General features: G+C 39.5%; 1 protein-coding gene across 1 annotated transcript in view; it reads right to left on the bottom strand.

Moving 5' to 3' along the window:
• Window positions 1-1,709: 1,709 nt before the first annotated feature.
• Window positions 1,710-15,998, bottom strand: part of CDH7 (cadherin 7) — a 121,493-nt gene continuing 107,204 nt past the window's right edge. The window contains exon 13 of the mRNA XM_081098051.1: window positions 1,710-5,297. Within this exon, the coding sequence (XP_080954177.1) occupies window positions 4,804-5,297 (494 nt within the window). The 3' untranslated portion in view covers window positions 1,710-4,803. The remainder of the gene's footprint in view (window positions 5,298-15,998) is intronic.

Genomic DNA, 15,998 nt, shown 5'->3' with positions numbered 1-15,998 from the left:
AAGATTCCTTATCTATTGTCATTTACATTGCATGTAACCCAAAATAGTTAAGAGTAAGTTAAAGCTTTCTTTCACTCAAATTAGATCAACCATAAATAAACCTTTAAATAGTGTTTCAGAAACAATTAGAGTAACAAAGACAGATTGTAAGTCAATAGATCTCATAGTAAAATTGAAAATTTGAAGATTATTTACAACCAGTGGTTATAAACTAAAATATTTAAACTAGATGGTTTTTGCCAACTGCAATATATTTACCTTAACTTATTTTTGGCTTCTTTAGATTTAGTCTATTTGCATGTAAGATTCTTTGGGCATGTGGGCCATCGCACAACTATCACTCATACCTGGTATAACTACACCACTTAAGTGAGAATAATTGCCGAAACCTGCTCATCATCCAGTGTAGTAAATGTAATTGTGCATGAAGTTAAAATAATTTAAAACATTTTCAGAAGGCAGAGTGAAAAGGCATGAAAAGGCAGCTATCATTACTGAAATGTTATTACTGCCTGCCTGTCTTGTAGTTATCTCACCACAACTGCAGTCAGCCTCAAGCTGAGCTTCATATCAAAGGGAAGTTTCCAGGGTTCATCGAGGTACCCTGTCTACTCATTGTCTCCATCTAGCTCACCTTTTCTGATTATCTCCCTCATTTTAGTCTCCAGATGACCTAGGAGAATTGCTTTGTGAATCTGGAATGGTAATTTAGGCTTGATCTGTGGAAGTCCCCTTTCTTGGTAAAATTTAGTTTTTATATTCGTTATGCTGGCTTAAAATTATGTAAAGATAACATTTTAGAATGGGAGCTTCTGTTATTGGTGGGGTATCTTCTGTGTCCCCACCTGTTGCTGGTGGAAGTGGGCTTCTTGCGATGTCATGAGAAAAGGAATTTTCTGAGACTTGCATGGGAGAATGAGTGGCATTTATTGTGTGGAATTAAATTCCTATTTCCAAGGTCCTCTCTCTCAGTCCTGCATGGAAGTTCAGCTATGTCTTCAGCAGAGCTAGAATTAAAGCCATTGCCCAGAGTTTCAGTTCCATATTTGCACAGTCCAGTCCAGCATGAGGCTAGCTTATTTTGTGTTCCCATCTATACTCCGTTGTGTGTGGGGTCTGCATGGTCATAGGCCCTGTGGCGTCTAGGGCCTCGTGGCTATGGAGGGAATACAAATGAGCGCAAGAAAGCAGGTGCAAAGCCAAAAGAACAGGAGAGAGAATTCATTTGTTTAGGGATTATATATTCTCAAATGTTTGCAGGCTTGCATTGCCTCCACTCCTCTAGCCAATGATCTCTGTTCCCAGGGCTGATTGACAGACAACTTCCTGTCTCACCTCTACTTCACTGCACATGTGCTCATCTTCCCCTTTGTCCAGTCCCTTCCCCTAGTGATTTGCAGTGAATAGACCAGTGGTTCCCTTGGAAGTATGATATCGCAGCTTCCTGGTGAAGCTGCCCAAGTAACTATGCTTATAATACCTGGCCTTCCCTTTGCCTTCTTCCTATCTATAATAATACTAGCATAATATGCTAATTAGACCAGACATCCTTCCGGATGTCCTTCTGACCTTCTGCATGAAGCCAGGCAGCAGCTGCCGTGGCTGCGAAGGCCTACTCTTCCTACTCTTGCATAAATATGCATCAGGCCTCTAGTTATTAATAAGTAGCTAATTACAACAGTAACACTTGGACATATTTTCTTGACATGGATAGTAACAAGTGAAATGGAAATACTTTTTTAAGAAGTTAAATCATGCAAAAACCCGCATTACTTTGGGCACCTTAAGTTTCTATTGATGGCCCCACATGGACAAATAGAAATATGTAAATTTATTGACTTTCTGAACTGTTTTCTGCACTTGAAATTATTAAGCCATCACTTTCATATTGAAATGGACCCTCTTCATTTTTTCTTGTAGCTCCAAGGATTTGCTACCAGGAAATAATTAGCACATGCATTTATATTAAGTAGGATAGAGCAAAAATTCCTTCATGTTACTATTTGATAGTCTATTCATTCATATATCATTTATAATCATAAAAGTTCCTTTTATAAAATAACTTAATCAGTGGAGTGTTGGGGAAAATTTAACAACAGGTTCTCCTAAAGAAAACAGATGGTGTTTGCTGATTTCCATAGTGGTCTAAATATGACCACCCTGGCTGACTTCAACCTACCAAAATGGTGTCACTAGAAGTGGAGTTGGGAAGAGATGGCATCATTGGTTCTTGGGAGTTGGTTCTAGTACACCAGGGAATTTTATTGGCTAGATAATAGGTATTTATTTAAATGTTTTTGGAGAAGCTCCTGACTTGTTTTGAAATAGATTTTTTAAATTGGTCATCTGTTCTAGTCTGTGGTTTTAAAACATAGCCCATCTCTCAACTATTATACCAGATAATCATATACAGTGTCAGATTTCTGAAAAAAAAAGGACACTAAAATACAGTCACCTTCATAATAATTAAATTTAGCTAGAGAACTTCATAGAAATTTTATCATTTTTCCTGTCATGTCAAACATTTTTAAAAAATACCACTCAACTGAGTTCAATACTGTATTGATGTAATCTTTCACACATAAAATGGCAATTGGGTATATGCAAGAATTTTAAATCTTTATTTAAATTTTAGTCTCTTCCCAATATATTACTGGCAAATATGAAAAAAATTAAAAACCAAGAAAATATATTCTTTAAAAGGAAAGAAAGGTGAATAATGTGATATTCCTTTTCTAAAATACATTCAAATCTCCATTAAGTGATATGTGCAACAATCAGCAGTTTTGACATCATCCAAATGTACTAAACTATTTTATCTTCTTGCAGACAACAAGGGAGTTATTACAAAACTGTTTTCTCAGCACCCTGCTGATTCAACACCTACCTAATTCCTATACCACACTGTGATTTTACTGAAAAGGGTAGACATGTACTAGCTTTTTGTTGAAAAAGTTACATATTGACTAAAAGTAATGAATGGGATCTTTTACTTTGTTATAAAATTGGTTTTTCATATATACGTATATTAATACAGCAAGAAGCATATCTATCTAGGCATGAAACAATGTCTACAAAACTTTATTCAAATGAAAGGACTGTTTGCGGATAATCAAATTGACTGAATTACTGATTTTGATAAAGCTGAAGGCCACTTTCACATACTTCATTTCTAAAGGTGGGCTTCAAGTTTACATAATCCTACACAGTTTCTCCTAGTGTCATCAAAATGTTGATGTTCCAGTTCCAGTGGTTGTCTTTCAGAAAGAAGCACTTTTAGAACATAATTTTTTATACAGTGTCCATTATCTATAGATTTATTAGGAACCCAACAATAACTCTTTCTAAACGGAAAAAAGAAACTAAATCCATTCTTACTTGAATATACGCACATTAAACTAGTACTGTTGTTTAATGATAGGTAGAAATATTTAGTCATAAAATTATTTTTTTTGAAGAAGCCCATCACAAACTTAAACACACGTGATCCCTTGAAATTACTCTCCTCACTTTGGCACGTCTAAACCAGTATAGAAATTATACATTGCCAGGTCTATTCTTGAAGAACATATTTGCACTGGAGTTTAAAGATGGGTTTTGAAGTTTATAACATGACATTAAGACATATTTTAAAAATCAGTCTTTTGCTCTATATACTTACAGCAAAAGAAGGTGGGGTAAAACAAATTCTCAAAAGTCTTTGGAGCATATAGAACTCTTGACCTTGAAAAATAAATCTCACATCAAAGGAAATCTCACTTCTCTCTAAAATCTTTTTAAAATACAAATATTTCATTCCAATGTTTTGTACGTTCCAATGACTCAGACCAATAATTCATATGTCCTTGTAGCTGTGCTCCTCTCTGAGATGCTCAATTGCTCTGCTTTTTTTCTCCATTTCCATGCTTCATTTCCTTCATGGAGCTGTGACTGGTGAAAAATCAGCATGTTCTGACAAGCTCAGTATGATGAGGCAGTAAGATGGACCTGAAATTGGTGGAGATTGGAGCTCCAAAATTAATATAAGACCATGTGTCAGATAAAAAAGAAAAGATATTCTCCTGTAAAAATCAGAAGAGCTAATAAAAAAAAATCAACAAATAGACAGCAACTTTTTTTATACCTACACAAGCATCTCAAAACGGTTGCACACTTTCAGAATGATTAACCTTTTTCTTATTTGGAACACTTCATCTTTATTTGCTAAACAATGGTTTACGTTGCCTTAAATCCAATTTCATTGGCTTGTATTAGAGGACTGGGAAAGATTTTTCTAAGAATTTGTATTTTGCTAAATGAAATATATTTGCTAAACCAGAGCAATAAAATTTTGCTGGATTCTCTAATCTAGCAAGCGTAAAGCATCACTATCAATTAAATTTGTCCCACGTTTGTATATCCGAGAAGTTGCAGAACTTCTCGATGGCACATCGTGTTGTTCTCACTGACAGTACCATGAAGGTGTGCACAGGGCATCTGTGGTTCACTGACAACACGGGGCACAACTTACTCATAGAAGTTAGGTGCCTTTGCAGGTATCTGAGAGTTGCTATCTATTCACAAATCACTGAGCATTTCTTTTTATCAAAAGCCTTCAACTGCTTAGAGTCTGTGGTCAGTGTGGTCCTTGGATCCATCTAACGACCGTACGCTTCACCAAGGTAGAAACCAAACCATTAAAAATGGAGACATATTTACAACCATTTCTCTAGCAAGGGGAGTTCTTGTTTTGTGTTATGGAGTCTTTTTTGTTTGTTTTGCTTTGACTTTTTCTTCAGTACATTCCCAAGGAAAGTTCCAAGGCTAGGAGTACAAAGTCTCCTGGCCGGTCCCATACATGTCCGCAAGTCGTTTGAAACGGGGCCCCCAGTCACTCAGGTAGTCATAGTTCTGATCAGAGTTTGAGCTGATGGACTCCAAGGAGCTGAGGGACTCAGCCACGGAGCCGTTCCCTTCAAATGCATACGTCTGCAGGGAGTCATAAGGGGGCGCACAGGGATCCACATCAGCTTCCTTCAGTCTCTCCCAAATAAATTCCCGAAAAATGACATTATCTGGGATGCTTTTAAAAGTCGGTCGACTCAAGAACTGAATTTCTGGAGTCACGTCTCTCCGGGTCTTGGTGTCTCGGATGACGTTGAGGTTTCTCAATGCTGCCATGTCAAAAGCTTCCGTGTCTTCCTCTCCTCCACCCTCATCATCGTAGCGAACGATATTCTCTCTGATATCTCTCTCTTCATCGAAAATGAGGGGCTCTTTTTTCCGTCTCCTCATGGTGACGATCAGGAGGATCAACACTGAAACAGCAAAGGGAGAGTTTCTGTAAACGCAGTGACTGTCAAGCTGCCACCATCAGGGCTCTGATGTTGACTCAGACTTTCTGCCCTTTCAAGGGAAATGAATTGGCTGCCTACTTACACGGGAATTCACAACAGTTGATGTGTTAAATTGCTAAAATGCCTTTAAAATAGAACACTTTAGTACATCAAAAGAAATCGTTTTTCCATACCTGTTCAGAATTGATGCCTCCCTCTTTAACATAACCTCCTAAACCTCCTCAGTAACATTTGATAGAGCAAAGTGGAAGGCCAGTTCAGGATAAATACAATAATTTGAAAGCTAAGAAACACAAAGGGATTTTTTGCGCTCCTTAATTGCTGGAAAGGCAAAGTGACACTTATAAATGTTTGGGGTATAATTTAGCAGCTGCAATTTCAGAAGGAAATAGATTACAGCATTTGGTCAGGTTCTTTGAAGAAATGCCTAGTACTTGTCTCTGAAACTCAGCTGTTAAATACAATCTGGCATGTCAGACTATATACAAAGATTAAAAGCTTCTCTCTAGAAAATTGATCTCACTTTTAGTATGAAATACTGAACTTGGTCTTTATGCATTATACTGAGAGAATATAGGTTGTGAAATTTTCAGCGTTAGCTAACGACAGATTTAAGAAATCAAACACCCCTTTAACATTAGGAATTTTGCTCTTATAACAAAATGAATAAATGATAATAAAGCACATGGTTGCACTAGAAAGTAAAAAAGAGCAAGTACCCTGGGCCATGCCCTATCTGGCTCTGCTCTAGCTATGGTGAATGACTGCAGAACTGTGAACACTGTAGATTTCATGGCCCCTGGATTAAGTTAAAATAAAGTAGAAAAATTTAGAATTTAAAAATATATGTTAATGAATTATCACTAATTATCTATCTACAAATAACGTATGTTTTAAAATAATTTTTATCACATCAGCCAAATTTTTTTGGAAGATCTTAAAGGTACAAAGGGTCATTACTCTTAGCATATGTTTTAAAGGAAGTTTAAAATACTTACATTTAAAATATCTTGTAAGGTGTTACTTTGGCAATTAAGAATACATTTGAAAATAATAATGTAAAACCCACGAAGAAGAGTATCAATGTAACACAGAGAAATTAAACGCAATGGTTAGGGGGTAAAACATGCTCCATTCTCCACCTTAATCTGCTTTAAATCGCAAACCTTCAAGTACTTAATATTTTTAAAAAATAATTTTATCTTCAGTGAAAAGTGTATGCTTTCTGAAGAATTTGTCTGCTGTCTGCTTTTCCAAACATCAACAGGGATGTGTCTGGTGAAGACATTTTTATTGAGGCACTTTGGAAATAGTTGTGAAGCCAACTATTTATTGTGCATTTTCCTCTCCCCCCCTTTCTTTTCTTTTCCCACTTCACCCTGACCTATGGCTCAACCATAAGCTTTACTGACAGCCTACAACTTAGAAACTGAGATACATTTCTGAGCTTTTTTTGGTACCTTCTCATGTTGCTATGGCACAAATATGCCTATTTCACTTTTACTCCTACTTACTACATTTGAATATCTTCAGCTGGCTCCATGGCAGATATGTAGTCCAAAATCTTGTGTACAAATAATTTATTTGTTCCCATAAGCAGTCTGGTACGCACCTCCCTTCCCTGCTAAATGGATTCCCAACTCTTGTCTTCTGAGAATTCTTATTTGCACCACTGCAAAACCTTGTGGTTCTCAAGGCCCATGACAAAGTTACAGCTCCATCACAACTACTGTAACATTCTGCCATGGACCTGACTCTAATATGAAGCTTTAGTGTCGAGAAGACTGTGGATACAATCCAGCCTTTGCCACATGTTAGATGTGTGACACTGGGCAAGTAACTTAAATTAACTGAGCCTAGCTATCCATGATAATGACAGACAACTTCAGTGTTCACAGGGTGGATTCCAGAGGTAAAGAGTCTGGGGAATGATGTAAGTAGAGTTAGCTGAATGCCAGGCCCTTGGTGGGCAAGACTGGATTTTTTTCATCGTGATAAAATTCAAAATTCCATGAACACAGCAAGTGAAGACATTGCATTTCCCCTTTGATCAAAGGAAAATGAAGAACAAGATTAGTTGACAAGTGAAGTTGGAAGTGTACCAAATACTATATGCCAAAGCCTATGAACGAAAGATTAAGTGGGAGAAAGAAAGGTCCGTAAGGTGAGAAATGAAGGTCTATACACAGGGTACAGTATTTTATATTCAATTGTTGTCGTAGACATGTGAAACAACCTGTCTAAGGTCACTGTCATAAAATTCAATAATTAGGGGTGAGACATACCACCTCCCTCTGTCAGCCTCAGCCTGTGCACTTGTATAACACTCTGAGTTCAGTGTCTCCATTGTAGGTAATGCAGCGGTTCTCAACCTGTGGGTCGCGACCCCTTCGGCGGTCAAAGGACTCTTTCACAGGGGTTGCCTAAGACCATCCTGCATATCAGATATTTACATTACATTACAATTCATAACAGTAGCAACATTACAGTTATGAAGTAGCAACGAAAATAATTTTATGGTTGGGTCACAACATGAGGAACTGTATTTAAAGGGCCAGAAGGTTGAGAACCACTGAGGTAATGGGATTACAAACCAAGAGCTCAAGTGGCAATTGCTAATTCAGAAAAAGACACATTATTAAGTTTTAAAACATAGGGATAAATGAAATAATTTTAGATTTAGGTATATAACTTTAGTCTCTGAAAATCTTTACATAGTTCCCCAAAAATAAAAGTAATTGAAACAGAAGGAAAGTGGGACCAAATAAGGCTTCTTATTGAGAAATCAGACAGATTAAGACAGAAGGAGAGGTGAGTATCAAAGGGGATCATGATGGGTGGGCAGGTGAAAATGAGAAATCTGTTACACATATTAGGGAGAAAAATTGAGGGGGGGACCTTTCCATTTGAGTATAAAAGGGCATAAAAGTGAATGAAGATAAGAATTATGTAATAATTAGATACTCTCTTAGTTTAAGTCAATGTCGAAGTAGGCAAAAGATGTCAAAATTCTCTTTCCTTCATCTTTCTCTCTTACAAACACACATTTGACTCTTGAACAGCTGTACATGAACTTTTATTTTTTTTTTTAATGTCCAATTACAGGTGACACTTTTAGTTTCAGATATACAACATAGTGGTTAGACATTTATGACTTACAAAGTGATCGCCCCAATAAGTCTATTGACACCAAACATAGTCATTACAGTATTACTGACTGTATTCCCTGTGCTGTGTTTTACATCCCTAACACTTTTTATAACTGGCAATACTTATTCCTTTTAGTTTTTTCACCCATGCAACCACTCCTCTCCTATCTGGTGACCATCAACTTTTCTGTGTCTATGAATTTGCTTCTGTTTATTTTGTTCTTTAGATTCCACATATAAGTGAAATAATATAGTATTTCTTTCTCTGTCTCAATTATTTCACATAATACCCCCTAGGTCCAACCATGTTGCTGCAAATGACAAAATCTCATTATTGTACAGGGGTGGGCAATTTACAATTGTTTGTATGGAAAAAGACATGCAGGTCATGATAAAGACAACAGGTTTATTAACTCAAAAGAATGTCACAAAACCACTGTATGTTTCTTTTTCTCCTCCTTTTGGCTGCCTCCCCGTGTTATTTCTATGTATTAGGTAGATTTGCTACTTCTCCCACTTTTGGCAAGGTGGCCGTATGTAGTAGTTGTCCTATGAGGCCTGTTCACCTGAGCTGGGGGCTCTAGTTGTTTCCCTTGTGTGGGTTGTGTGTGCTCCCCTGCTGTAGTTGAGCCTTGATTGCTGTTGGCACATCAGTGGGTGGTACTGACAATGAGGGCTGGCCATGACTACAGCAGAAAAGCTACTGTGTGGGGGCTGGCACAATAGAGTGGAAGTCACTTTAGCAGGACTGTGGTGCCAATGAAATCCACCCTTAGGGTGTGTCATTTGTGCAGCTAGTTGGGTGGTGTGCTGGTGTGGTCTGCAGCTGGCCACCGGGTGTGTTGGTTCTGGAACTGCTTTGGAGGGACTATGCTGTGACCCGAGGGCAGATGTTACTAGTGCCAGGCTTGAACCCTTTGATGAGCATCACAACATGAGTTGAGATGAGCTGTCACTTATGCCAGGTTTGTGCCCTCTTGGTTGAAGCTACATGCTGAGCTAACACTGGCTGCAGCTCACAGTTGGGAATGACAGTGAAAATTGAGACCCTCCATCACTTGCATCAGGCTTGGAGCAACTTAGCAACAGGTAGAAGACATGATGAGGCCAGCCACTGTTTACCTGGGGACCTTTGAGAGATTTTAGGAAAGTCCACAGCACGAGCTGAGGAAGGCCTCTAGTGTGGAAAATCCACTGAAGCAGTTCTTGCTGGGAATGCGAGTTGAGTGAGGTGAGAGCTCAGATTTGGCATATGCCTACTGGTCGGGAGGTGGAAGGGCTCAACAAAGGAACAAGGGTGACAGCCAGCAATTCTATCCCTAGAGAGAGCCATCCTGATCCCCACCCCTCACTCTTCAGTTCCTCCCATATCCCTTGCACTTTTTGTGTTGGGGACAAGAATGAGTGAGTTTTCAAGTGAGCAAATCTGTTTGGGGCCCCTCAAGAGGAATGCCTGGGTCCCCAGTATTGCTGCAATGGGATGAGGAGCCCAGTGTGGGACTGGAACTACTTGCTCCTCAATGGGAACCTCCATAGCTGAGATGTAACTCCGATTCTTAATTGTCACAAGTGGATGTAGGACCAGCCTGTTCTGCATATCCCATCCCCCAAACAGACTTCTCTAAATCCTGAGTTAAAGAAGTTCTGTTCAGCTAGTCTTCAGGTGGTTCTCAATTATGCTTGTCAAATAATTCAGTTGTAATTTTGTTGTGCTCATGGGAGGAGGTGAGCACAGCAATTACTTATTCCACTATCTTGACTGGAAGTCATAAGTAGATATTTTGAATGTTGGAAAAATTTTTGGAGATTTATGAAAATTTAAAAAAACTCACAAATGTATAAAATGCTGAAAAAAAGAAAAGAAAAAGGTACATCATCCTATATAATAAAAGCCCAGCAACCGAATGGCAGAACAACCGGTCTACCAGTTGCTATGATGTGCACTGACCACCAGGGGGTAGACACTCAATGCAGGAGCTGGCCCCTGGTGGTCAGTGCGCTGCCCCAGTGGGAGCGCTGCTCCCACTGTGAACTCTGGGCCGATGTGCAGGAACTTCCTCCCCCCAGGCACCTCACGGAGCTGACCCCGGAGGCTGGCAGGCAGGTTCATGGTCACCACAGGACTGAGACCTACTTGCTGCCTCTGAGTGCTTTTATCTCTGGGCCCAGTCCCAACCAGGAACCCTGGAGAGGTTAGTACTCTGGCTCCACAGAAGATGCTGGACCAGGGAGCAGCTGCTCAGAGGGCAGGTCCACAGCCACTCAGCTGACTGGGATGAGCAGCGCTCCCACGGTGGGCCGATCCCTGCAGGCCACGCCCCCCACTAGTGCATGAATCCCGTGCCTCTAGTAAATGTATAAAATGTGTTGATTCTAGGCTAGTTTATCATTTACTACCATAAAACATAAAAATCTATTATATAAATTTGAAATTTACCAAACTAAAACACAAACACTGTGAATGGCACCATTTGCAGAGAAATGTAAACAAATATGAAGATGCATATTAGAACATAATTGCATAAAAGTAGCTGTATTCCTACTGCAATAATTTCATAGCCACATTTTGCTGAGGTGAGCCCAAGTGCCATGAGCATCTGCTTAAAATTCCATCTCCACATGAGCACTGTGTATTAGTGAAAAGTGATCTGTCACAATTCTTAAGTATTTTGTAATGCTGTACACCTTGAATATCATGGTGGGACCCATAAGAAATGCCACTAGAAATAGAGAAATCAGTCCCAAGAAGCAGAGAAAAGTCATGACATGTACCTTAGAATGTGGTCAGTAGCCATGTGGTTGCTCACCATTTCAAGATAAATGAATCCAGTATTATAGAAAAAAAAAAAAAAAAAACAACAGGAAATGTATAAAGGTATTTCAGCAGGTAAGAAAACCTTTTTATGCAATACCTTCTATTAAAAATGCAGCTTTTTATGTGGTCACAATTCTATATAATAAAAGCATAATATGCAAATCAACCAAACGGCAAAAGGACCGGTTACTATGACGTGCACAGACCAGCAGGGGGCAGATGCTCAACGCAGGAGCTGCCCCCTGGTGGTCAGTGCACTCCCATAGGGGGAAGCGCCACTCAGCCAGAAGCCAGGCTCACGGCTGGCAAGCGCAGTAGCAGTGGCGGTACCTCCACTGCAGGAAGGTAGTAAAGAGCAAGGGGTCCCTGATTGCGAGAGGGTTGTCTGAGTGCTGGCTTACGCCTGATCCCCTAAGCTGGCAGGCGAACATACCCCAAGGGGTCCCGGATTGCAAGAGGGCGCAGGCCAGGCTGACAGACCGCCCCCGCCCTGCCCTCACCCCCAGTGCACAAATCTTGTGCACCAGGCCTCTAGTATTGTGATAAGAAAGGCATACCTAGAGACTGGTATGATTTTAGAAAAAGCAGTTATTTTATGAGAACTTAAAGCAAAAGAAAAGTGAAGGATCCAAAGTTGGGGAAGGAAATGCCAGCAAATGATGGTTTGATCATTTTAGGAAGAGGTTTGGCTTAAAAAATGTCAAGGTAACAGCAGAAGCAGCTCTGCCGACCGAGAGGAAGCGTAATAGCTCCTAGACCCCATTAAAAAATCATTGAGGAGAAAGGATATCTGACTGAAGAGGTTTTTAAAAGCAGACAAACGTGCCTTGTTTGGGAGGAAAAATACCACATAGGACATTTCTTAGTAAAGAAGAGAAGCAAGTAGCAGGATTTAACCCTTTGCGGTTGTTTGTCTACTCAGCCACCAAAGCAAGGAACTGTACGAATCTTAACTCTATTCATTCATGTATCAGTTCATAATGTCTCTGAAAGCTCTTAAGTGTCTAAGCGACCATGTCACGAACCAAAACACTGCCCCGACAAATCGGAGATATCGAAACAAACGCGGTAGTTCCACATGCGTCATGCAAAACACCGTGGCGAGTCAGTCGCCTTTTGAGAGTGAAGAAATCGACAAGCTTAGGAGATACTTCACAGAATTTCAAATAAAGCTTTACAAATTACGTTTAAATGTAATTAGGCATTCTCGCTTGTTATTTCAAAATAATACTCCAAAATGGCAAAAAGAAAGTTACTGAAAGAAGTGTACTGCGAATCTGAAAGTAACGATGAAGAGTTTTATTCTGGCACCTTGAATACTGACTCTGACTTAGAAAGTGATAACGTTTGTAGTGATTCTACTAGTAGTGACGTAGTTCCAAAAAAAGAATTAATAAATCTTGTTTATCCTTTATAATCTTGCATGTTATGTATCACTGCTCTTTCAATGGAAATTAATTCCGACCAGTACGACACCCGTGTCCAAATTTAATACGACCGCAAAAGGTTAAAGCAGGAGGGGATAGGCTAACTCTTTTGTGCAAATTCAGTAAGGTTTAAAATCCAGAGTGCACTTATCGATAAAGATGTTCACCTACGAGTCTTAAAGGAAAAAGAGAAACACCGGCTGCCAGTCTTTTGGTTGGAGAACAAGACAACCTGGACAATGAGAACCCTTTCTCTAGACTGGTTCCCTTGATGCTTTGTCCCTGCAGTCAGGAGGTACCTGGCCAGTAAGGGACTGCCTTTTAAGTTCTTTAGATATTGGACAATGCCCTGCCACCCAGCACTTCGTGCATTCAACACCAAAGGTGTCATAGACTTGCCCCCAAATACAATGTCTCCAATTCTAGATCAGGAGGTCTTAAGGACCTTTAAAGCTCGCTATTCATGGCATCCTATGGAAAGGATTGTCGGGCTATGGAAAAAACCCAAGTAGAGAGAAAAATCATGAAAGTCAGAAAGGATCACACCAGTGATGATGCCACTGCTGTGATAGCCAGAGCTGTGAAAGTCATCATGCCCCAAACAATAAATTTCTACTGGAGAAAAATGTGTGCATATGTCATGAAAAGCTTCAGAGCAATTATGATAGAGCCAGTCAAGGAAAGCTGACAGAGACTGGGGACTTAACAAAAAAAGTTGGAAGGATTTGAAGGTATGGATATTGAAGTTCGAGAGCTAGTAGATACCACCACAGCAGAGGAATTAACAGAAGGTGAAATGAGTGAACCTGAGTCAGTGCTAGACGATGAGGAAGAAGATGGAGAAGCAGCAGAGCCAGAAATAAACTGACTGACAACCCCCTAAGAAGGTCCTGATGACTCCAGAGGCTCTGGCTTCTTTTAGGACAGTGGTCGGCAAACTGCGGCTCATGAGACACACGTGGCTCTTTGGCCCCTTGAGTGTGGCCACGAAGTTTCAATCACACTGTACGTGTGCGCCCACACATGGTATTTTGTGGAAGAGCCACACTCAAGGGGCCGCAGTTTGCCGACCACTGTTTTAGGACATGCACCCTTTGGTGATGCAAGCACTGGAACTAAAGCAAACAGTGAAAAGGAGGAGTGGTGCCACATAGAAACATTTTTAAAGAAGTGAAAAAGTAAAGAAATCAGACAGAAATTATGTGTACTTCCATGTTTACACTGAGTGATCTGCCTCTACCACCTTGAGCCAGAAAGACCAACCCTCCTCCTCAGCCTACTCAACACGAAGACCATTATGGTCATCCAAAATCATCATGCCATATAATGAACGTAACTGTTTTGAGTGTCTGTCTTCGTGTGGAGAGCAAATAACCGTAGAAATGTTTTTGTGTCATAATCACCATTGCCTAAGTATTCATTATGTGAACACTGGGTGCAATCCTTTAAGTGGAATGACTAGGCATAAAGTGTGTGATATTTCATAAAAATTAATAATGTGTTATTTTTCTTACTATTTTATATAACTTTGCTTTCAAAAATTATATTACTGTACAGTATGCCTCACTCATATTTGGAGAAACAGCATATTAACCTATCACTACAGGTAACTGTAACTGTTTTTAAAAAATATAACAATCTTTCCAATACTGTATTATGAATTTGACTATAATAGGGTATGCTATAAAAATTTTATAACACTTGATTAGGCTACCATAATGTCATCATATTGCTGCTGCTTAGTTATCAACACATGATCGTTATACCTAAAAATAAGTGAATTATTTTTCCATTTTTGATGTCTAGTGTTAGTAATACATATAAAATCTACAGTGTTTTGTAGCATATAAGACAATATTGATGTAGGTATTAAGAGATGATTCATTTGTCTAAGGCAGCATGAACTTATAGTACAAATACAATACTGTAAATGTATTTTCTCTTATGTTTTACTTACCTTTTTTCAAGCTTACTTTATTATAAGAATACAGCATATATACAAAATATGTGTTGACTAATAGTTTATGTTATCAGTTAGGCTTCCAATCAACAGCAGGCAATTATAATTTTTTTGACTCCCCAAAAACTTAACTAAGTGGATTTTCAACTGCACCAGGGTGTTGGTGCTCTTAACACCTGTGTGTATGTATAAAACAATTATCTTTTATATTTTAATGAAAACATTTTCACATTACCTATAAAGTTGCCTTTTGATGTTCAAATACAGCGTTCAGTATAGGTGAAACACCAGAGCACCCACAGATAAAATACACATTAAAGATACTGATATCTTACAGAGTTTCTCATTTCCCAATATTGCCTTAAGCAATGTGAAATGTTTAACATTTCAATGACTTGGGGGAGTATTTTTTTCTAAATACTGGAGCATGTATAACAATAAGTTTTAACCTTTATGTAGAATAAGCATTAACTGCTCTTCAGGATCTATAGAGATAATTATATTAAAAACTATTTCCTGATCTAATTATGTTCAAAATTTTATAGTTTAAGTGCTTTTATGATCTGTCTTTTCTGTCATATGAAATATTCTGAGTGGAGACCAAGGAAAGAGCAGGTATAGTTGAAGTCTAGACATGTGGCTTTAAATATCCAGTTAACAAATGTATTAACCATTTAGTATATGCATTATGTATCTACCCTAATAAAAGAGAAACATGTAAATTAAGCATCATTCTGCTACATCCACAAGCCTCGCCCACCAGCCAATCAGGAGCGAGTATGCAAATTAACCCACCTAAGATGGTGGCGGCCACAGAGATGGAGCAAGCGGGAGGCTTGGGTTGCCCCGGGTGATGGAGGAAGCCAAGCTTCCCACCTGCCCTTGGCTCTGCTCAAGGCTACAAAGTTTCAATTATAGAAGATAAATAAATCCCAGATACCTGCTTCCAGCCCGTCATGGCCTCCGCTCAAGGAGACGCTGAAAAAAAAAAAAAAAGAAGAAAAGGAGAGACGGAGCTTGGGTCGCCGGGGGGTGTGGCCAGCCTGAAAACGGCCATCAGCCCCTCACCCAGGCTGGCCAGGCACCCAGGAGGACCCCCACCCTGATCCAGGACACCCTCCAGGGCAAACCAGCCGGCCCCCAACCATGCACCAGGCCTCTATTCTATATAATAAAAGGGTAATATTCAAATTGATCCTAACAGCAGAATGACTGGAAATGACTGGTCACTATGACACACACTGACCACCAGGGGGCAGACACTCAATGCAGGAGCTGCCCCTGGTGGTTAGTGCACTCCCACAGGGGGAG

The sequence above is a fragment of the Myotis nattereri genome (assembly GCF_964212035.1).
Source record: "Myotis nattereri genome assembly, chromosome: 8".
Lineage (NCBI taxonomy): Eukaryota > Metazoa > Chordata > Mammalia > Chiroptera > Vespertilionidae > Myotis > Myotis nattereri.
This window is presented reverse-complemented; position numbering and strand designations above follow the sequence as displayed.